Source organism: Zingiber officinale, chromosome 7B, assembly GCF_018446385.1.
Source record: "Zingiber officinale cultivar Zhangliang chromosome 7B, Zo_v1.1, whole genome shotgun sequence".
NCBI lineage: Eukaryota > Viridiplantae > Streptophyta > Magnoliopsida > Zingiberales > Zingiberaceae > Zingiber > Zingiber officinale.
In genome coordinates, this window is record NC_055999.1 from 68,311,994 (window position 1) to 68,336,175 (window position 24,182).

The window sequence follows — 24,182 nt, forward strand, 5'->3', positions numbered from 1 at the left end:
GCTCTAATCGATTGGCTAATCGATTGGAAACCCATCTATGCTCGCAACATTACTTTCCAATCGATCGGCTAATTGATTGGGCCAGCCTTCACTCGTAGCACACCTTCAATCGATCAACTGATCGATTAGACTATAGTTCAATCGATTGGTTGATCGATTCATCTCCTTTTGACTTGCTTAAATCAAGTCCAAGGTTCCCAAACCCAACATCTGATCAACCATGACCTGTTAGACTCCTCATGCCTAGCATCCAGTCAGCCTTGACTTGCTAGGACTTCTTCACCGAGTGTTTGATCAAACCTTTGACCCACTTGGACTTTTCTCCTTGTTCCAAGTATCCGGTCAATCCTTTGAATTACTTGGACTTCCCAACAACAGGTGTCTAGTCAACCTTGACCCACCTAGATTTTCATGTGCCTAGCTTCACTCACCAAGTCTTTTCATTTCCTAACTTCACTCACTAGGACTTTCACATGACTTCAATCACCAGGATTTTCACCTGGCTTCACTCACCACACTACAACAAAAATGTTAAAAGACAACACCCAAAAGATAACAATTTTAAGAGAAATCGTTGCGAATTTGCTCAAAGACAACGATTTTTGACAAAACCATTGTCTTTGAACTCCCCATTAAATATAAAAGACAACGATTTTGTGAAAACTGTTGTCATTGAGTGACTTCTTTTTAAATCAACAATACTTTTTACAATGGTTTCTAAAACCGTTATCTTTAAGCACGTTTTTAGGGACTACGACAACAGTTTTGATAAAAATGTTGTATTTGACTTTGATCATTTTCCCCTTTGTAGTTTTGCTTTCCCTCTCTCCGAATATCTTTTTGGCGCCGTGTTTTCCCCTTCGTGTTCCCAAATCCTAGCTATTTTTCTTTCCCTCTCCTCATACAATGTCTTCACGCTATCCTGTCAATGGCACGATAGTAAGGGGTGCCGCCTCTGCTGGATCTTCCTCTACGACGGTGTGCTCTCGTCTCATCAAGTTGCTAATATGGTTCTTGTTCATTTCTTCGATCCATTCGCTTTTCCCCTTTAGACTTCATATTTTCCTTCATTTTCAGCGGTAAAAATCTCAACTTGTTTACATCCTTTTTCCTAGATCCTTAGATGGGAGCTCAACACAGCGCGAGGCCGCACATCCTAGCTGTTGCAGATGTCGGCGTCGACGGAGGAGATGGCCATGCACACGTCCCGTGTCTGGCGGAGCTGATGTCTTATGAGGAGGCCTGCCACCTCGATCCCGAGCTCGAGACCTTTGACTCCATGCTCCAGCAGCGCATCGGTCGCACCATCTCCACCCTCACCGACAGCGTCCAGGTCCGTTCCCTCTCCCTCAATTCCCTCAGGGAGATCACCGACTGCCTCCTCGAGATGAACCAGGAGGTGGTCAAGGTCATCCTCGACTGTAAAAGTGCGACGTGTGGAAGAACACCGAGCTCTTCAACCTCATCGATGATTACTTCTAGAACAGCCTCCAAACTCTCGACTTCTGCACTACCTTCGAAAACTGCCTCACTAAAGCTCATGACAACTAGTTCATCCTCCAAGTCGCACTGCAGTGCTTTGCCGAGGAAGAGGAGGACCATAAAGGCAACAATGCGAGGTACTCTTATGGAGCTGAGGCGCTTCAAGGCGGGCGGCGATCCCTTCATGGAAGAGTTCTTCAAGGCTTTCCGATCCATCCACCACCAGCAGCACCAGATGCTCGAGAAAATGCAAATGAGAAAGAACAAGCTTGACAAGAAGCTCAAATCCATCAAGGCCTGGAGGAAAGTCTCGAGCATCTTCTTCGCGGCCACATTGACCACCTTCTTGATCTGCTCGATAGTTGTCGTTGCCATAGTTGCTCCGCCTATTGCTACATATTTCAAACTTAAGTTTCCATGTTTGATTTTACTTTTTTGAGTACCATATCCATCTTTCCTGGGATTAGAGGTTTTGATGGGTGTTTTATCAGTTGCAGTTCAATGCATGGATTTCCAGTGAAAACATATTGACCCACGGTGAATTTTTTGGTTTTATTTTGCATAAAATCTGAAATTTATTTGATTAATTTTGACAGTGCAAATCATTCAGGATTTTCTAATATTGGTCTGAGAGTAATAGTCAGGAGCATAAAGCCAATACAAAAGGATGAGGAGGTTTGCATCACTTATATCGACTTGTTGGAACCTAAGGTATTAAGTGCTGGTACTTGTTCGCTAGAAATGATAGAAGGATCTAACTTGACTGTACTTTATTGTGTTTATTGGTGTCATTCTATTTTCCTAAAAGATAACATATATTGGTGCTGGTGTTAGTTAGAGCCCTATAGCCAATCATTTGATGATTGTATTATGGACTTGTTGTATCATATTCATATATAAATAAAGGCATTAGATTTTTGGTTATTATGCTTACTTGTATTGGTGCCAAATAAACTAAGTATAATAGCGTCTTTGAGTAGAAGGTTCTTACCTATATCAATCGATTGGTTGAATCGATAGTGAGATGATATAGGGAACACTACTCTTAATCATTCCTAGTCGAGTATTAACATTCAGGGACAATGTTAATGCAATAAGACTAGCATGTAGGCCAACTCGATGACTTGATCTCACAAGTCATGGATATGGAAATATCAAGTTGACACATGGGTATGCATTGGAGAATGTATACTGAATGACCCGCCATGAAAAAGTATCATGGATCGTTATATGAGTGTCATATACTTTCTCATGTGACTATTAGTATGACTACTAGTCCTTAGACCTGAAGTCACCATGGTTCCCTACATAAGGAGTTATGTACTTTGGTTTCGTCAAACGTCACCCGTAACTGGGTGGACTATAAAGGCGATTACTGGGTATATAACAAATTATGCGGAGGGATGTGAATGATGTAGATGAGATCTATCCCTCCTATATGACGGAAGTGACATCGATATTCTTGATAGAGTGAGACCACGAAGTGCATGGCCATGCCCAAATGAGTCAATATGAGATATTGATTTCATTTGATTGAGTGAGTCTACTTGGAGTTCAAGATTTAGATTGATTAGAGGATGACACGGTATATGCCTCATATTGATCAATCTAGATGTCTAGGATAGAAGGACACTTGTCATATATTATGAGGAGTCACAATTAGTAGTCACAAGGTGATGTTGGATCTCAACATTCTTGTAACTTGGGTAGTAATGATGTATTGCTAGATACCGCTCATTACTTATGCTCCTAAATGGATTTAGGGGCATTGCCAACGTTACAAGAACCTATAGGGTCACACACAAAGGACAATTAGATGGAGATTAGGTTCATATGATGAACGAAGAGGATTAGATTCATTTGATGAATCAAATTGGATTAAGAGTAATCCTAATTGGGCTAATTGAGTTGGACTCAAATTGATTCATGTGTTCAATGAGTCTAATTTAGATTATGACTCATTGAATCAATTTAATTAAATGAATTAGATTCATTATATTAAATTGGCTTGAATTAAATGGTTGGATTAGATCAACCATGAGAGAGATTAAGTCAAGTTTGACTTGACTTGAGAGGAAGAGGAAGAGTCAAGTTTGACTTGACTTTATGCCACATCATTTGTGACTTGGCATTAAGTGGCCAATGATGATGTGCCACATCATCATGTTTAGCACATATGTGTGCCACCTAATGGAGGTTACAAATTCCCTTTAAATTTAATGTGGCCGGCCACATTAAATGAGAAGGAGTTACACATGTGTGGCCGGCCACTTTGTGAATGAATGGAATTCATTTTTCATTCAAGGGCATTATTCCATCATCTTCTTCATTGCTTCAATTTCTTCTCTCCCTCTCCTCTCCATTGCCGAGACCTTCTTGGAGTGCTAGCACACTCTAAGGTTCTCCCTCCATCGATTTGTTCGTGTGGATACTTCTAGAGGGTTGTCTACTTTGACAATCTTGAGATCCGACACCTTTGGACGAGCGGGATTTGCGAAAGGCACGCATCAAGGGTAAAACTCGTACTCTAATGTAGATCTAGAGTTTGTAAACTCATACTCGTAGTTTTTCGAAAGTTTTATTCTTCGCACGGACCCGGTGGCACGGGTTTCAGGGTTTCTGCGACGCGAAAAAGCGGTTTTCGCGGCCCGAAAGACCCAACAGTGGTATCGGAGCCACGTGCAAAGCGAGTACGAATTTAATTTGATTTTTATGAAAAAATATAGGTTCTGTAACTTTCTATAATTTTATGGTTTTTATGGGTATTTTTCTCATAAAAGTGAAGCACAAGTGTTTCGACACTTGTAGGCTTCGACTACCGAGAAGATTTTTCCGAAACGGCAAGGTTTCACCCCAAATCCTTTTGAGACAGCGGGCTAAGGCGCTGTAGGATCACTAAGGAACACTCGCGATGGTTAGATCACGGGTAGGGGCACTTCCTTGGCCCCGCAAGGGGATTCGTTCCGCGATTGCGTCCGAAAATCGCTAAACGGGACCGCCGGTAATTTTTACTCGTAAAAATTATAAAATTTTTAGAAAAATTACAGAAAATTATAGAAAAATACATAATTTAGAATTATGTATTATTTGTATTATTTTGTGATAGTCATGGCCCAAAAAGACCCAATCTGATTGGAAATGTGTTGTAATTCATATTACGGCCTGCGCGCCGTCATTTGTGTTGTGTGTGCTGTATATTTGATACGCGACCTGCGCGTCATACCTTTCTCCATTTATTCTTGTTGTAAATTAGTTTAGACTCGAATGTAACTCGAGTTTCAAAAAATTTTAATGTACAAAAATTGGAGCAGTGGAAGTTCCACTCGAGACGGAGTTACGAGGAGGGCGCGAGCAACACAAGGTGGTCAAAGGGAGGAGCTTGAGAAGCTGTTGACCTTAGGTTGACCATCCGATCTTCTCATTCGCTTGAGAAGATCGTAGTAGGACCATGACTAATCACAAATAATTAATTAATTGCTTGTGTGTATGTGATGCATGATTAGTAATTAATTAGTACCTAACGATTAGATTAGATCTAAATCGTGTACAAGATGCACCCTCTCGATTGGATTAGATCTCAATCGCATCAACTCTAATGCCTACCGTCCCGTGATACCTATCGCTACCTCGATCACATGTGTTGTTGAATCTGCCAAAGCAGAGCAACACATATTATCTTGGTAGGGTACGGAGGGACAATCTTGGTCCCGCCTATCAACGCATGGGTGAGTAGAGACTCAATTTGATTGAGTACAACTAGTTAAATCGAGTTTAACTGTAGGAATTCTTCCAACGGTTGGAAAGATAGGACATAAATCAGATTTATATTAATTCTTGGGCGTATTAGCCAAAGCTAACTCAAGTTTTAATATAACTGCGGATAATGATCTTATAAACAAGAGTTGCATAGAGATGTAATTGGTAAATCGTTACCTACCGATCATACTAAATCTTGGGCGTATTAGCCAAAGCTAACACAAGGGTTAGTATGATGTGGATCTTATCCCACATGAATTATAGAATTCAGTGGGAGCATCATTTAGTTAAAGGCCTAATTAAATGATTTAAAAGAATATGATATTTATTTTCTGCATTTTCTGTTGTAGATAACCATGACGTCGAATACAAACTCTTTCTCCCTGCGTTCTGTTCTTGAGAAGGACAAGCTCAATGGAGCAAATTTCCTGGACTGGTACAGGAACTTGAGAATAATTCTCACCCAGGAACGTAAACTGTACATTCTGGAGCAGCCCATTCCGGAGGCTCCTCCTGCCAATGCCACGCGAGCTGACAAAGATGCTTATAAGAAGCATCAAGATGATGCATTAGATGTGTCCTGTTTAATGCTCGCAACCATGAACTCTGAGCTTCAGAAGCAACACGAGTTGATGGGCGCTTACGATATGGTTGAACATCTTTGTCAACTATATCAAGGACAAGCACGACATGAGAGATTTGAGATCTCAAGGGCACTATTTCAGTGCAAGATGTCAGATGGGGCTCCCGTAGGCCCATATGTACTCAAAATGATTGGGTACATAGAAAACCTACAGAGGTTGGGATTCCCGCTTGGCCAAGAACTGGCCACTGACCTGATTTTGCAATCCTTGCCAGATAGCTATGGTCAATTCGTTCTAAACTACAATATGAACGAAATTGACAAGCCACTGCCCGAGCTGCTTAGCATGTTAAGAACTACTGAGCTGAACCTTAAGAAGGCTAAGCCCCACTCTTTTCTGATGGTTCAGAAACACAAGGGCAAGGGCAAGCCTAAAGGCAAAGGAAAGTCCTAAGCCAAGGGTAAAGGCAAGGCACTGAAGCCTAAAGGAGGGGTCACCAAGGATGCTACCTGCTTCCACTGCGGTCAGACCGGGCACTGGAAAAGGAACTGCAAGGTGTACCTAGAAGATCTTAACAAGAAGCAAAGTGAGACTTCCACTTCAGGTATATATGTTATAGAAGTCAATCTATCTATTTCTTTATCATGGGTATTAGATACCGGATGTGCTTCTCACATTTGTACTAATGTGCAGGCGCTGAGAAATAGCAGGGCATTGGCAAAGGACGAGGTGGACCTACGCGTAGGCAATGGAGCACGGGTTGCTGCTGTTGCTGTAGGGACTTATTTTCTATCTCTGCCCTCTGGGCTTGTATTAGAATTAGATGAATGTTGTTATGTGCCTGCTTTAACTAAGAACATAATTTCAGTTTCTTGTTTGGACAAGAAAGGTTTCTCTTTTATAATTAAGGACAAATGTTATTCTGTTTATTTAAAAGATATGTTCTATTGTAGTGCACCTCTGATGAACGGACTCTACATTCTAGACCTTGAAAGCCCTATCTATAACATAAATACCAAGAGGTTTAAGTCAAATGACTTGAATCAAACCTATCTCTGGCACTGCCACTTAGGTCATATAAATGACAAGCGCTTATCCCAGCTCCATAAGGATGGTTTGCTGGACTCATTTGATTTTGAATCTTATGAGACGTGCGAGTCATGCCTACTAGGCAAGATGACCAAGACTCCCTTTAGTGGGCACAGCGAAAGAGCGACCGATTTGTTAGGACTTATACATAGTGATGTATGTGGCCCTTTCAATGTCGCTGCTAGAGGCGGTTATAGGTACTTCATCACATTTACTGATGACTTCAGTAGATATGGTTATGTGTACTTGATGACACATAAGTCAGAATCCTTTGAAAAGTTCAAAGAATTCAAGAATGAAGTACAGAACCAGATTGGCAAGAGTATTAAGATACTTTGATCAGATTGAGGTGGAGAATACCTTAGCCATGAGTTTCGTGACTATCTAGCTGAGTGTGGGATTCTATCCCAACTCACTCCTCCTGGAACACCACAGTGGAATGATGTATCTGAAAGGAGGAACCGTACTCTATTAGATATGGTGCGGTCTATGATGAGTCACATAGATCTTCTGACATTCCTTTGGGGCTATGCTCTAGATACTGTAGCTTTTATACTCAACCGAGTTCCATCCAAGGCCGTGATAAAGACACCATATAAGATATGGACTGGGAGAGATGCCCAGGTGTCTTTCATGAGGATTTGGGTTGTGAGGCTTACGTTCGACGTCAAGTCTCATATAAATTAGGACCCAAATCCGACAAGTGCTACTTTATTGGATATCCCAAGGAAACTAAGGGATATTACTTCTACATTCCCAGTCAGCACAAGGTAGTTGTGGCAAAGACTGGGGTCTTTCTAGAAAGGGACTTTGTTTCTAGAAAGACTAGTGGGAGTATGTTCGATCTTGAAGAAGTTCAAGATGTGGACCATAGCATTGAAGCCTCGATGGAAGTTGAACTGGAACCACAAAGTGTTGTGGATGATGTTGTTCCACAAGGAGTTGAGGAACAACAACCAGTTCAAGTAGACATACCTCTTCGCAGGTCTGATAGGGTACGTCGTCAGCCTGAGAGATAGTCATTTCTTTTGTCTGACCATGATGACATTGTGCTCATAGAGGATGAGCCTACGACCTATCAGGAAGCTGTGATGAGACCATATTCCGAGAAATGGCTAGAGGCCATGAGATCCGAAATGGAATCCATGTACACCAACCAAGTATGGACTTTGGTTGATCCACCTGAAGGGGTAAAACCCATTGGGTGTAAGTGGGTCTTTAAGAGAAAGACTGACATGGATGAACTTATCTATAAGGGTCTCTTGGTAGCTAAAGGTTTCAAGCAGATTCATGGTATTGACTATGATGAAACCTTTTCTCCAGTAGCGATGTTTAAGTCCATTCGGATCATGTTTGCTATTGCAGCATACCATGACTATGAGATATGGCAGATGGATGTCAAAACTGCGTTTCTGAATAGAAACCTGCTTGAGGATGTGTACATGACACAACCTGAGGGTTTTGTAGATCCACAGCATACTAGCAGAGTATGCAAGCTGCATAGGTCCATTTATGGACTAAAGCAAGCTTCTCGGAGCTGGAATCTTCGATTCGATGATGTAATCAAATAGTTTAGTTTCATCAAGAATGAAGATGAACCTTGTGTCTACAAGAAGGTTGTAGGGGGCATAGTTGTCTTCCTCATATTGTATGTGGATGACATACTACTCATTAGGAAAGACATCCCTTTGCTACAGTCTGTCAAGACTTGGCTAGGGACATGTTTCTCAATGAAGGACTTAGGTGAGGCATCCCACATTCTAGGGATACAGATCTATAGAGATATATCTAAGAGATTGCTTGGCCTAAGTCAGAGTATATATATTGACAAGGTACTCCTACGGTTTGCCATGTAGAACTCCAAGAAGGGATTTCTGCCGATGTCACATGGCGTGAGTCTTTCGAAGACTCAAGGTCCCTCTTCTAGAGAGGAGAGAGACCGCATGGATCAGATCCCTTATTCCTCAGCCATAGGATCTATCATGTACGCCATGCTATGTACTCGACCTGATGTCTCGTATGCTTTGAGCATGACGAGTAGATACCAGTCAGATCTAGGTGAAAGTCACTAGATAGCGGTCAAGAATATTCTTAAGTACTTAAGAAGGACTAAAGAATATTTCTTGATATATGGAGGCAATGATGAGCTAGGTGTAAAGGGTTACAGTGATGCTAACTTTCAGACCGACCAGGATGATTTTCGATCGCAGTCAGGGTTCGTATTTTGTATTAATGGTGGTGCTGTGAGCTGGAAGAGTTCGAAGCAGGACACAGTCGCTGATTCTACGACAGAGGCCGAGTACATTGCTGCATCAGAGGCAGCAAAGGAGGCAGTTTAGATCTGCAAGTTCATCACTGAACTTAGGGTGGTTCCTAGTATCGTTGACCCTATTGAGCTCTATTGTGACAACAATGGAGCTATAGCACAGGCGAAGGAACCTTGCTCACACCAGTAGACCAAACACATACTACGGTGCTTCCATCTCATTCGAGAGATTATCGAGAGAGGAGATGTGAAGATATGCATAGTACCTACAGAGGCTAACATCGCAGATCCCTTGACCAAGGCTTTGGCACAGAGGAAGCATGATAGTCACACTAGGTCATTGGGGCTTAGAGCCTACACTGATTGACACTAGTGCTAGTGGGAGATTGTTAGTTAGAGCCCTAGAGCCAATCATTTGATGATTGTATTATGGACTTGTTGTATCATATTCATATATAAATAAAGGCATTTGGTTTTTGGTTATTATGCTTACTTGTATTGGTGCCAAATAAACTAAGTATAATAGCGTCCTTGAGTAGAAGGTTCTTACCTATATCAATCGATTTGTTGAATCGATAGTGAGATGATATAGGCAACACTACTCTTAATCATTCCTAGTCGAGTATTAACATTCAGGGACAATGTTAATGCAATAAGAGTAGCATGTAGGTCAACTCGATGACTTGATCTCACAAGTCATGGATATGGAGATATCAAGTTGACACATGGGTATGCATTGGAGAATGTATACTGAATGACTCGCCATGAAAAATTATCATGGATCGTTATATGAGTGTCATATACTTTCTCATGTGACTATTAGTATGACTACTAGTCTTTAGACCTGAAGTCACCATGGTTCCCTACATAAGGAGTTATGTACTTTGGTTTCGTCAAACGTCACCCGTAACTGGGTGGACTATAAAGGCGATTACTGGGTATATAACAAATTATGCGGAGGGATGTGAGTGATGTAGATGGGATCTATCCCTCCTATATGACGGGAGTGACATCGATATTCTTGATAGAGTGAGACCACGAAGTGCATGGCCATGCCCAAATGAGTCAATATGAGATATTGAGCTCATTTGATTGAGTGAGTCTACTTGGAGTTCAAGAGTTAGATTGATTAGAGGATGACACGGTATATGCCTCACATTGATCAATCTAGATGTCTAGGATAGAAGGACACTTGTCATATATTGTGAGGAGTCACAATTAGTAGTCACAAGGTGATGTTAGATCTCAACATTCTTGTAACTTGGGTAGTAATGATGTGTTGCTAGATACCGCTCATTACTTATGCTCCTAAATGGGTTTAGGGGCATTGCCAACGTTACAAGAACCTATAGGGTCACACACAAAGGACAATTAGATGGAGATTAGGTTCATATGATGAATCAAGAGGATTAGATTCATTTGATGAATCAAATTGGATTAAGAGTAATCTTAATTGGGCTAATTGAGTTGGACTTAAATTGATTCATGTGTTCAATGAGTCTAATTTAGATTATGACTCATTGAATCAATTTAATTAAATGAATTAGATTCATTATATTAATTTGGATTGAATTAAATGGTTGGATTAGATCAACCATGAGATAGATTAAGTCAAGTTTGACTTGACTTGAGAGGAAGAGGAAGAGTCAAGTTTGACTTGACTTTATGCCACATTATTTGTGACTCGGCATTAAGTGGCCAATGATGATGTGCCACATCATCATGTTTAGCACATGTGTGTGCCACCTAATGGAGGTTACAAATTCCCTTTCAATTTAATGTGGCCGGCCACATTAAATGAGAAGGAGTTACACATGTGTGGCCGGCCACTTTGTGAATGAATGGAATTCATTTTTCATTCAAGGGCATTATTCCATCTTCTTCTTCGTTGCTCCAATTTCTTCTCTCCCTCTCCTCTCCATTGCCGAGACCTTCTTGGAGTGCTAGCACACTATAAGGTTCTCCCTCCATCGATTTGTTCGTGTGGATACTTCTAGAGGGTTGTCTACTTTGACAATCTTGAGATCCGGCACCTTTGGACGAGCGGGATTTGCGAAAGGCTCGCATCAAGGGTAAAACTCGTACTCTAATGTAGATCTAGAGTTTGTAAACTCGTACTCGTAGTTTTTCGAAAGTTTTATTCTTCGCACGGATCCGGTGGCGGGGGTTTCGGGGTTTTCACGACGCGAAAAAGTGGTTTTCGCGGCCCGAAAGACCCAACAGCTGGTACTAGTGAGTTAGAAATGATAAAAGGTTCTAATATGATTCTTCTTTATTGTTGTTTGATGCTAATCTGTCATTGAAGTATAATGGAAAAAATGATTATTGTATCTACAATCCAGTTTCAAGGATATTCTAATTATTTTTTTACATTCCTCATTTACTTGAAACAGGTTTGGCCAGGTTGACATCTATTTTTATTAAGTTCCTCATCAAGATTCACCTTTACTACATCCATTGTGTTTGTCTATATCAGTTTACACTCTTATTTTCACATTAACATACACTGCATGGCATCTTTAAAAACTACACTAAATGCCCTTGAATTTGAATTACTTATTAAACTATTATTCTACTATATTTGTTCCTTTTTACATGTAACTGTGCAAATGCATGATTGAGGCCAACATTTTAACTGAATTTTCTTCTTTTTTTCTAAATCTTTTTCTTACTGGTACAGTTTTGTACCTTTCTCAAAGTAATTTTACATCTCAGACCAAAAAGCTGACCATTTTGTTTCTAGGTTAGGAGACATGCTGACTTATTGGAAAAATATAGATTTGTTTACTGCTGTGGGTGATGTAGGGTAGCATCTGAGATGTATATGGATTTTGTTCTGAATGTAAGAAACTCAACTTATGCAAGGATATTGAACTTTTATTTTTCTTTTCTCTTGTTACTTACATGAAACCAAAAAAAAGTTAGCTCATATATTGATTACGACCCAATTTGTCACGAATTGGGCATCAAATAATGAAGTACCAAACCCCTCCTACGCTAATGTAGCATAGAAATGACTCGGGTCGTCCGCCAACGAAAGTAACAATAGGATGGTAAACTTAGGATCGTTTGTTATTCCTATTTTTTTTGAGGTTTTTAATATGAAATGGAGTTTGGATTTTGATTCTAAATTTGACAAATGAAAAGCAAGACAAGTAGGAAATCACTCTAATACAGAAATGAAATCTAACTAAGTGCGAATAATTAATCCACAACGCATTGTCAATCTACGCTATGAATTAACTATCAACACAATTAAACTAAGAAATAGAATGACAAAGCATTAAATGAAACTAGTCTAGTAAATAAAAGACAATGCAAGTAAATAAAACTATGTCTACCCTAACTAACCATTGAAGATTTTCCTACATCGCATTGTCACACTACGATACAAGATTATCTATCAATGGGCATAACATAAAGTAGAGCATTAATGAAACTAAGAATGTAATGAAACCTAAAGCATGTAATGAAAGCCTAAACCAATCTATTCTAATTGCATTCGAATAAAGACTAGAACTTAACAAAATTGAAAGAACAAGTCAAAACTAAAATTAAACGAACTAAAATGCATCAAAATAAACCTAACTATTGGTTGAAGCATTTGATCGAACACGTTGTGTGCATGAAACTAATTAAGCATAATACGTGCAATTCAAACATGGAAATTCAAGTTAATACAAACATTTAACCACAAAACATCAACAAAAGAAAATTAACACAATTAACATAATTAAACTAAGAAAACTAAACTAATTCAACCACAATCCACACTTCAATTCTCAATTCCAACAACTATCCTCATCGTCACACGAAGACCCGACTCCGAACCCCGAAAGCCGGTGGCAGTAGCTCACTGTCGGAATGCTGCACACTTCAACAACGGTGAAACCAATCTTCCAACAGAGATGTCACGCCCCGGGAAAGTCCCTATCCGAAGAAATTTTGGCAGCACCTCCCCTGTACGGGTGACAATCTGAAGCATTTCTACAGGCATAATATACATCAGCCACAAGCGGCTAGAATATACACACAACCACGCAGTTATATATATATATATATCATCAGCCCACACGGCTGGAACAAAACCAACACAACGGAAAATGACAGAAACCCAATACAAACCAAAGCACAAAAACTACTAGCCGGCTAGGCTTACACAACCAACAACCAATACAAAATACCACATAACAACATCAACACTCCAAAAATAAAACCGAAGTACAGAGCTGAACAAACTGATACATAAACAAATAAAACATAAGTGAAATCGATAAGTCTTCTGATGTGACATGGGAACCAGCAGACAGGATATTCCAAGCGACACCATAAACAACCTGGTACCTGAAAAATATAGTGTCCACGGGGGTGAGTTCAACAACTCAGCAGATACCTAGTTGACATGTATTGTAAACTATAACAAATAGTAATAACTATGGAGTACAGTCTCCTGAACAAAAGAAGGTAATGCATAATAGAAAAGGCTGAAGAGTATTGTACTCACCAGGGCCACCTATCAGAATAATCAGGTCGTCAGACCGGAAGTGTCATAAATCCTGTATGCATGTCAAATATATGCATCCATCCAAATGCAGCATATAAGTGCAGCAAACACAAGCAGTAAATGTATAAATGCGTATGATGCCAATGAGGCATCCTGGTCACCCCTGACGCCAGTCAGTCATCTCACACACAATGGTGAGACCGAGTGGGTAGGGCTGTGACAACCGTGCACTCTACCATCACGACACTTGATGAGTGACTGAGTGGACGGGATGCTGTCGGAGTACTCCTGTCCTCTGACCCCAAATCATAAATGGGGGAGCTCAATGCTCTCATCTCCTGGTACACGATGACGGGGAGGTATCTCTGCCGGCTACCAATGGAGCCAAACAGATTCCACCGTCTGTCGGCTACCACGCTGCTACACTAAATGCCAGCGGAGCCAAACAGAGATGAACTGTCTGCCGGCTACCACGCTGAGTCACCTGACCAACGGAGCCAAACAGCAGAACCACCACACACCTGCCTGATATACCACTAATCCATGAGTGGTGGTGTGTGCAGTACATGTAACTGGCGATGTGCTCAACCATAGTGGAGCCGACAATCGCGCAGCATGCAATCATGATGCATGACACTAAGCATAGCAATAAACTGATCAGCATAACCATATCCATATATATAAAATGAGTACCGTAAAATCGATGGTTAAATACGAAGATCTAAAGTACACAGGTCAGTTAGGATATCAAAAACCTAAGTCCTGAACATAACAAGCATGGTATGTCACTACCTCTCTGAGCATATATATATATATAATCATGTGGGTACTAGGATAAAATGCATATCAGGTGAGCAAACAAGCGTGTAACAGGTATCCGGTAGTGACGTACCGAAACAAGGATGAACATAATTATTACTAAAGGCTATAACCTACTAGACATATCAACATGACTTAATCAAAGATAAGTCAAGGTACCCGCCTCCAAAAGAAGATCCAATCCGAAATAGATCCCTAGTCGAGACACTGCCTTGAATCAAAGTCCTGCAGATAACCTGATATACAATTTAGCTAATTTTATAAACAACAACTAGCTAAATCCAACCCAACTTAATTTGGAAAATCCTAATCGATCCATCTTTAATTAATCCTAATTAATGATTAACTTGAATTAATCTCCTTAATCAATAATCCTCAATCAACACAATCATTTCCTTTCGCTGATCAACTTACGATTAGCAATATGATCATCTCTAATAAATCCAAGGATTAAATCTAATCCAACATAAATCAACTGTACTTAATTCATCACAACTACAATAGATTAAGCCTTCGCCATAATCACATTAGGTTAAGTTAAACATGAATCCATCATAACTTACCTAAATCAATAATACAAACCAATTTCCCTACTTCTTACCTTAATCCACAGCCCAACAAATCCATAGCAATGACAACTTGCTGTCGGGACAGAGGTAGCTGTTGGAAATCAAGAAACGCCCTGCAATGCACTGTCTGGATCAAAATGAAGCTCAAGAAATCAACATCCAAACAACAACCAAATTTCCAGAACAACCTGAGCACCTTACCTCTTCACTAAACTTCTTCTGTTGGTCCACAACAGGTAGTTGCTGTCAAAAATTGGGACAGCCGTTGAAAAACCAGATACACAACTGGTGCAATGAATCTACAATTAGAGACCAACATTCTCTGTTAGTGTAACCTTCCACCCATCCCAAGTGTTGCTCACGGCAGGACAAAAATCAGAGCACAAAAATTGAAAACCAAACCCTCAGCCCTCACCTTCAATGCCACTGCCCGATACTGCTACCCTCTGTCGCCTTCTCAAGCTCTTGACTTCTGGTGATCTAGGGCATAGTGTCACCAGGGGCGGCGGCGCACAGGGTAGAAGGAAGGCAGCCATCGCTCCATATCAGTGTCACAAGGAGGAAGGAAGCTTCGGCCGGCGACAGTGCTAGGGCGGCAGTGATGTTGCTCAGCGTTAGACAGTGGCGCCGAGATCGCTCCTCACAAGAGGTAGAGAAGAGGCTTGGCGAGGGTTTGTATGCCCGGGGAGGAGAAACCGCCGGTGACAGCGGTTGAGGAAGAAGTGGTTAGGGCAAATGAGTTCGGCGGGGGAAGAAGAGCGGTGTGCGGAGGTAGGCTCGGGTGAGGGAACGACACAGTAGAGGATTGGGAAAAGAAACGGGAAAAAGAAATAAAAGAAAAAGAAAAGAAATTAAAAAGGAAAATAAAACATTTCCTCAATTAAATGGATAGCCTAAACAGGCTTTCCCGGGCCTTGTTTTTATCCCCGTAAACTCATCCATAATTTTCCGAAAAATTCCTGAAAAAGTTCTAAAAATTCTGGAAAAGTCCCTTATCATTATTCGCCAATTTTCGGTATTTTACAAGAGAACCCCTCTGCTAGATCTTGGCAGGAAATGAAGATGGAGGTGCTGGAAATGGTGGTGGACTGCCGTCACCGCTTCGTCCCCTGTCCGTCTGAACCCCAGAAGGAGAGGAGAGGTCTGAAGGATGCCGTAAGGTGAAGGACACACCGGAGAACCCCTCTGGTGAGGTGGATGACCGGAATTGTCGCCCAAGCTTGCTGCCCCTGCCGATTACTTGTTGCCGTCGCCGCTGGAAGCTAGAAGAGGAGTGGACTGGGCTGGCCGGCCGGCGGCAGTGAAGAGAAGAGGAGAAGCCGCCGGCCGGAGAAAGAAGGAAGAAGAAGAGGTGCGCGGGGGGTTGTCTCGTGCCCTAGCCGCGCGAGAAGAAACGCGCACAGTGAAGTGTTTTTCTCTGCAGTCCACGTGAAAGGAAAAGAAAGAGAATGAGTTCTTAACGGGTTCAGGTTTTGGGTTAAGGAGAGGAATCCGAATCCAATAACCAATAGGATTAAAAGTGGGCTTTTGGATTTTGGATATTGGGTTGAGAAGTTGAGGTTTTGGGTTAATGGGATCCGGATCCATTAAGAGGATGAAATTGGGCTTTTGAAATTGGGCTTGAAGAGTGGACTTTTGGATTGAGTTTGAATTGGAGCTTCACTTCTTGGATGAACCCTTGGATGCCTTAAGCTCTAGATCAACAGTCCAGATTACTTTAAATCATGATGAAGGGCTGGATCACTTAGATCTGAATGAAGGGGCAGGATCTCACTGGATCAGGATCAACGATCCATATTAATTCATCTTAATCTCCCTCATTTGGCCTCCAAATAAGACCAAATTCGATCCGGCTCGACCCTAATCCATGACTCTTTTGATTTCCTACAAAACCACATCAAAATATGCAATTAAATTCCATAATTTATAGAAAATTTATAATTAAGTCCAAAATAAATTCCTACTCACAAAATATAATATAAACACCAAATTAAGCATGTGAGAAGGTAAAAATGCTAAGTCTAAGAACCAAAATAACCAATAAAAATGCTCATTATCATATATCCACCATTACATTAGATGAATTTATTGTTTGATCAATCATAGAGTTCAGAAACAGATAAACTCTGTCACTACCTCATTAAAGTTTGGCATGAAGAACGCCATTAGTTCCTGTACTTGTAATATTTTTTTCTAAATCTTCACAAGTTCATAGCAACTTTAATTCTATACTTTCTTTGTGGAGTGTGAATTGCTTGTATATTTATACTTCTATTACCTTTCAGCTTCTTTTTAAATTTTAAACTGAGTTTTTGTTTTTGTCCCTCTAATTTGACATCTTTATATAATATATTTTTTTGGCTACAAGATCTGTATTCAGATTCTTTGATCTCCAAGCTGGATTTCTCTATGAATCGTCATTATCCTTTTCATTGTTTTTCTTTTGTGCATTGTAAATGTTAATTTAACTTCATCAATTATGAGGCTATTGAGTGCACCATTTGTGAGCCTGGTATCTGATTCTATAATATTTTGGAGTCTTCAATTTTTAAAATTTTTATCTGAAATGTTAAATTTATTTAGTGCATCACAAGTAGGAACAAGTTCATTAGCTTAGAGTGCCTAGTGGTGCGGTAACTCTACTGCACTATGATATGGGCAGTGACCATTCCTCTTCACAAGGTTCAAGTGCCTCCTACCCTTTGCTAAATTACTTTCTAGATCCCTATAAGGAACCAACTGGGCAAGATTGTTTTTGCACCCTTTCATAAGGGGTGCCTCCACTTTTCCTTCTTAACAAGACTATATGGTTCACTCTAAAAATGGTGTATACCTCGATGCATGCTACAACCTAGATTAATTATAAGAATGATGTTAACATTGATGACACTTTGAATGTAGGTTACTCTGCCATTGTTGATTCTCCTCTCATTTTTAGCCACTATGGATGCCTGACACTTAGCTAAGGATGAGTTCTTTATTTTTCTGATAGAGTTTAGTGCAAAATCATTTTTTATTTCAAACTTAAGTTTCCATGTTTGATTTTACTTTTTAGGTACCATAGTAACTTTCTACACCCTTTCAAATTTTAGTTCAATGTAGAATACAGTTAGATACAAGTGATTTGATTCAGCTTTCCTCCAATGTCCTTTACACGATTGGAGAGATGATACTTTGCATAGATAGTTCTGACTATTAGAGTTTTTCTGAAAAAAGATTGAAAAGAGAGTTCAAAAACCGAGAATCGGCTCAAAATTCCACTTAGGATTATTGGTTTTCTCATTCACACTGCTTGCTATCTTATTTCAGTCATTGGTGATGTTAGAGGGCTGGGGTTGATGTTGGGAGTACAACTTGTGACTGATAGAAAGGAGAAGACGCTTGCCAAGGTTGAGATAACAGTCTTGTTTGAAAAACTCAAGGGTATGTTTCTCCATTTTTTCTGAACAAACTTCTTGTTACTATGCCAAACTTGCTTGTAAATAGATCTGGGAGTTCTACTCGGGAAAGGAGGCCTTCAGGGTAATGTTTTTGGTATAAAGCCACCGATGTGCTTCACCAAAGAAGATGCAGGTATTCTTCGAGACTACGGAATATAAAAGGAGAATTGTTTAAGATGCATGTGTTTTTGATGCAAGGAATGAACTTTGTTAGGTTGTAGATTGCCTTGCTAATGTGTAAAAGCCATATGGAGAACAATAATGGAAAACATGTGATTTATGGTTTGATACTACTAAGTTTGATGAGTACAACTCATTTTTTATATTTTGTATATGTGTGGCTACAAGATGATTTATGGACGTTTATTTGGGATTTAATGTAGTAAATATTTAGTTTTGTATTAGTGGTTTGCATATAAGACAACGGTTTTATCCGTTGTAAAATATATTAAAATTATATACTACAATAGTTTATAACTGTTGTAAAATGTAAAAGGAGTAAATATTATCTACCACAATGGTTTATATATGTTGTAAAAAGTGTCTACCACAACGGTTTATATTTGTTGTCAAAATTATCTACCACAACGATTTTAAAATGTTGTCGTATAGGGTAAAATTTTTTTGAGCATATAAAAAATAACGGATATAAACCGTTGTCGAATGTATACAAAGACAACGGATTCAAAACCGTTGTTATAGGGCAATGCCTTTTACAACACAGGCAGTTACAACGATTTTTTGACCCTACAACAACAGATAATATCCGTTGTCGTTTGCAATTTTTGTTGTAGTGCCAGGATTTTTATCTGCCTAGATTCACTCACTAAGTCTTTCCATCTGCTTGGCTTCACTCACCGGGACTTCCAACTACTTGGCTTCACTCACCAGGACTTTCACCACCAAGTATTCGGTCAACACTGACCCACTTGGATTTTCCACTTCTGCCAACCTTCCTATTTGATTTGTCTTTACCTAACCTCCAATTAGGACTTTCCTAGTCAAGTCTCCAATCAACCTTGACCTACTTGACTCTTCTCTTCGAACTGATGATTGCTCCTGCAATCTCCAATCATATTTAAATCATCTTCATGTATTGTCAAACATTGAAATCCAAACATCACGACTCAGGCTTGAGCCAACTCAAACTTAGTCAACCTAGTTGACCTTGACCAAAGGGATATTGCACGAACAACTTATCCCCCTTTGCCTAACATTAAAAATCTTCCAAAAATATCCTAATTGTCAAAATCTTGATCATCAAACTGACCCTAAACTCATGTATTTATCCCTCATAGATCTCATACACCTAAACGAGCTGACCCGGTCAAAACAAATGTTGAAAAATAGTATTAGCATGGTATCAGTCGACTGCCCTCTTCGATACAATCTCATAGAAGAATTTTGTGGTAAAAAAGCACTGTTACTAGTCGATTGGTAACTGCACCAGTTGATTGGTACCCTTTTCTAGCCCAATTCAATATTCTGAACCTGATTTCAGAAATACACTAATAATTCCACAAACACCCAAAAATCTCCAAATTTTATGAAGAGGTCTTTTTCACCCATGTCAACTTGGGAAAAATATATTTAAAAATGTATATATCTCAGATCCCAAGATTGACATAAAATCCAAAATTAACTAAATGGTTCAATTGAACCCTGACCTAAAGTCCAAGTTTTGTCTTTATCTTGATATATTTGGCCATACTAAACCACAATGCATCCCGAGCATTGGTTTATATGGCATTTATACATCCAAAACTAATTATCATATAATATGCCCCCCAATGCCATATTTCCATGCATGAAACTAACTCAATTACGCCAATTCCCTAAGGTTTAGACTCAAATCTATATCCAAACCTTTTGGCACATTCTATGATGCAATCTAGACTCCCAAGTAATACTCACTTGAGATCCATTGGTTATGGGTCTCAAATTTACTCTTTGATCTCCCCCAGACCTCTTAACCTTAGTCATCTTCTTAGATGCTTTCTCCATTAAGGCTAAACCATAATGGTGCACCTTGGACACCTCATTCTAGTCAAAATCAAATGCAACCCTAGCATATGATATCTCCTTGAACTTGGAGGAACTAGATCGATATTCCAAACTCGATCTATCATTGTTGGATCTTTGACTACCTAACACCATACATAACCCTCTAGATCTAACATTGAATCTCGCTAGGGTTTTCTCCAATTGATCAAGCTTTTCCTTCAAAACTTGATTCTCCCTTTATAGGTTTCTAAACCTAGAGTCAAAATGTCCACCATAGACATTCCTAGACCTACCCATTTTTCTAGGCATATGTCTCCCCTTATTGGGATTAATGCCTTGGTTCTCCATTACCTTATTCTCCTTAGGTAATGAGAATCTAACATGTCTAGGTTTATCATGAATTAGTCTCCTAGGGTTATGATCTACATTTATCCTATTTCTATCATGATATCTAAAATCAAAATTATGCATGGGTAAATGATGATAATAATTATTTCTAGCATGCATGGGAGAATAAGCATTTGAATTACAATTTAAGTTAGGGTATACTGTTGGGGCAATTTCCCTAGGTCAAGTTTGACCAGTTTGACTAAGCTTGAGTTGAGTCAAGCTTGAGTCAGGATTTGAGTTTTGATGTTTGACAATATAAGGAAATTGCAGGAGCCAGACAACGGGAAAGTCCTAGTGAGGAGCTAGGCAGAAGAAAGTCCTGGTGAGGAGCCAGACAATTGGAAAGTCCTGGTGAGGAGCCAGGCAATTGGAAAGTCCAAGTGAGGAGCCAGGCAAGTGGAAAGTCCTGGTGAGGAGCCAGGCAGTTGGAAAGTCCAAGTGTGATCTTGGCAAAGGAGAAAGTCCTGGTGAGGAGCCAGACAATTGAAAAGTCCAAGTGTGATCTTGACAAAGGGTGTAAGTCCAAGCATGTGGTCTTGGCAAGGTAAGTCCTGGTATGACTTGGCAAGGAAGACCCGACAACTAGGATGAGGCCGAAGGAAGCTCCTAAAGGCAAGACATGAAGGATGGGGAGATATCTGAGGGACGCAAGGCTGATGGAGGAGGCTAGAAGGCTAGTTCGAGATTGGTCGGGTGTAGCCAAATGCTAGGCATGGAGACCCAACATGTCACGGTTGACTGGTAGTTGGGTTGGAGACTTTAGACTTGAGATTGAGTCAAGTCAAGGTGGTCAATCGATTGGGCAATCGATTAGTTGATCGATTGTACTATGCTGCGATTGTGGGAAGGTCCAATCGATCGGACGATCGATTGGGATGTGAAATCATGAGCACAGAGACTTTCCCAATTGATCGGGGGATCGATTGAGAGCTGCCAATCGATCAATTGATCGAGAGCTGCCAATCGATCGATCGATCTATTGGGTAGCAGAAGCTCTTACGCAGACGCGAGAGCACAGAAAGGCGCTGAATCGATCGGGCGATCGATTCAGGCAGTCCCAATCAATCGGTCGATCAATTGGGAAGTGACCGTTGCGCAGGATGTAGGTGATGGATGGCTGGGATTGTGCGGAGCTGACGTGGCAATCGATTGGGGTTGATTTCAATCGATTGGGAGCACAGGATATAGCCATTGTGGAGTGTTTTCTCCGCAGATATTTGCAATCTTCTTCCTACAATTTTTTGGCGATCTTTAGTGACTTTCTCCGATCTTCACTGCCAGTTCTGAAGGCTCTTGGGAGTGTTCTCTCAAGGATTAAGAGGCAACAACAAGCAACAAGTAAGCAAGAAGAAGTAGTGTTTTCATTTGTATCTTGTACTCTCTTTTTGTATTTTTGTTTGTGTTGTTGTGTGAGTTTGTATGAGGCTTCTCCGCCTCCGGTTGCTACCGAGAAAGAGTGTTTCATTAGTGGAGATAGCATCATGTGTGGATCCTTAGATTAGTCACCTTATCTTGAGGTGGATACCAAGTAAATCCGTGTGTTAGCGTTGTAGTGTGTTTGTATTTTATTTTCCGCTGCATATCAAGATGAAGCAAGCACAAGTGCATGACGAAACGCTATTCACCCCCTAGCGGGCACATCGGTCCCAACAATTGGTATCAGAGCAAGGTCGCTCTTCTACGGACTAACCGCCAATAAAGCAAGAAGCTAGAGGAAGAAGAAGATTTTATCCAAAGGATCGCTTGGATGGGATATCCGAATTCCATCTCCATATGACAAAGAAGATTTCAACTATTGGAGGACGAGGTTGGAAACTTGGTTCCAAATGGATTGGAACCAATGGGTTGCATTGGAAGATCTATTTGAGCCTCCAAAGGACAAAAAGGGGAAGCGCCTCTGACCTCGACATTGGATCGAGGAACAAAGGGAGCAAGCGGAGGTGGATAAGGAGGTAACAAAAATTTTGTTAAATCTATTATCCTCTAATATAATTTTGAGTGTAGGTGAATGCACGAGTGCAAGTGATCTTTGAAAAAAGGTCATTGCCTATCATGAGAACCCCACTCAATTTCAAGGAGTGGATGAGCCTAAGGAAAAGGGCTCATTTGTCCAAGAAGAGAAGGACCAATCCAATGTTGACATAAGGTCAACATTCGAGGAGAAAAAGGAAGAGGAGGAGAAGGAAGATGAGGAGAGATCATCCACATCTTCAAGAGAGGAAGAGGTGGAAGCATCCACATCCTCAAGAGGAGAAGAAGAAGAAGATGATGCAACCTCCACAATTCAAGCTATATGAAAAGGAGAATCAAGCATCATCCCTACAAGCAAAGGTATAGAAATTTCAATTGTAAAAATTAAAAACCATATCATTTGCTTTGAGTGTAGGGAGCATGGTACTACAAGAGCAAGTGTCCCAAGTTGGCCAAGAAGAAGAGCCAAGTAGTACTCAAGGGCAAGGAGAAGCCCAAGGAGACAATCCCCACAACAAAGAAGAGCAAGGAACACATTGTGTGTTTCTTGTACAACCAAAATGGACATTATCGAAGCCAATGTCCAAAGGGGAAGAAAACAACCAAAGTCAAAGGAGGAAGCACAAGTCTAGGGGAGCTTCCAAGGTTAAAACCAAGGTATTATTTAATGAATCCATTCCTTTGACACATGATAAAAAACATGCTAGAAATAATTCTTATCATCTTAATGCTATTTATCACGAGAATAGGAGGCATGATAGTCTTAAGGATAAATATATTCCTCCTCATGCTAGATCTACCACACCTAATGTTAGGAAGGTAAATAACAACTTAGGCAATAACACCAAGGACTTTAGATATATGCCTAAAAATAGACATGCTCAAGGATTCAATGAAAAATCAAAATCTAGGGATTTATGGAGTGAAAACCAAGTCTTGAGGACAAGACTTGATAATTTAGAAAGAACCTTAGCAAGAATGGAAAACATGCTTAGGGGTCAAAATAAGTATAACCTAGGAAAAGCTAGACAAGAGCCATCCAATGGCTATAGGGGTTTGGGATACAAACCTAAAGCCAAGAAGGATGTGACTTCCTTTCATAGGGTTCCATATAGCTATAGGGCCAACCCTAGGTGTAGAGGTCAAGTCAAAGATACTAGGGAAGGAATCCCTAAGAGTACTTTTGACAAGACCAATGTGACTAAGACTTCTAAGAAGTCTAACAAAGTCACAAAGAAGGTCGCAAGGGAGGTCATCCCTAAAGTTGATCTAGTAAAGGTGACTAAGGATCCAAAAAGACCTAATAAA

General features: G+C 40.3%; 1 protein-coding gene across 1 annotated transcript; it reads left to right on the forward strand.

The window, feature by feature from the left end:
• Positions 1 to 1,123: 1,123 nt before the first annotated feature.
• LOC122004412 (UPF0496 protein 1-like) lies at positions 1,124 to 18,668 on the forward strand. The gene is made up of 5 exons (XM_042559305.1): positions 1,124 to 1,858; positions 1,974 to 2,019; positions 2,093 to 2,206; positions 18,379 to 18,492; positions 18,556 to 18,668. The coding sequence occupies exons 1-5, from the start codon at positions 1,124 to 1,126 to the stop codon at positions 18,666 to 18,668; spliced, it is 1,122 nt and encodes a 373-aa protein (XP_042415239.1).
• Positions 18,669 to 24,182: the final 5,514 nt, after the last annotated feature.

What these genes read in the sequence shown, in the direction of transcription:
- LOC122004412 (XM_042559305.1), top strand. Translation starts at nt 1,124, where the DNA reads ATGGGAGCTCAACACAGCGCGAGGCCGCACATCCTAGCTGTTGCAGAT. An exon ending in TGAAAACATATTGACCCACG is followed by an intron (nt 2,020 to 2,092) that starts GTGAATTTTTTG and finishes CAAATCATTCAG; the next exon opens with GATTTTCTAATATTGGTCTG. An exon ending in CTTGTTTGAAAAACTCAAGG is followed by an intron (nt 18,493 to 18,555) that starts GTATGTTTCTCC and finishes GCTTGTAAATAG; the next exon opens with ATCTGGGAGTTCTACTCGGG.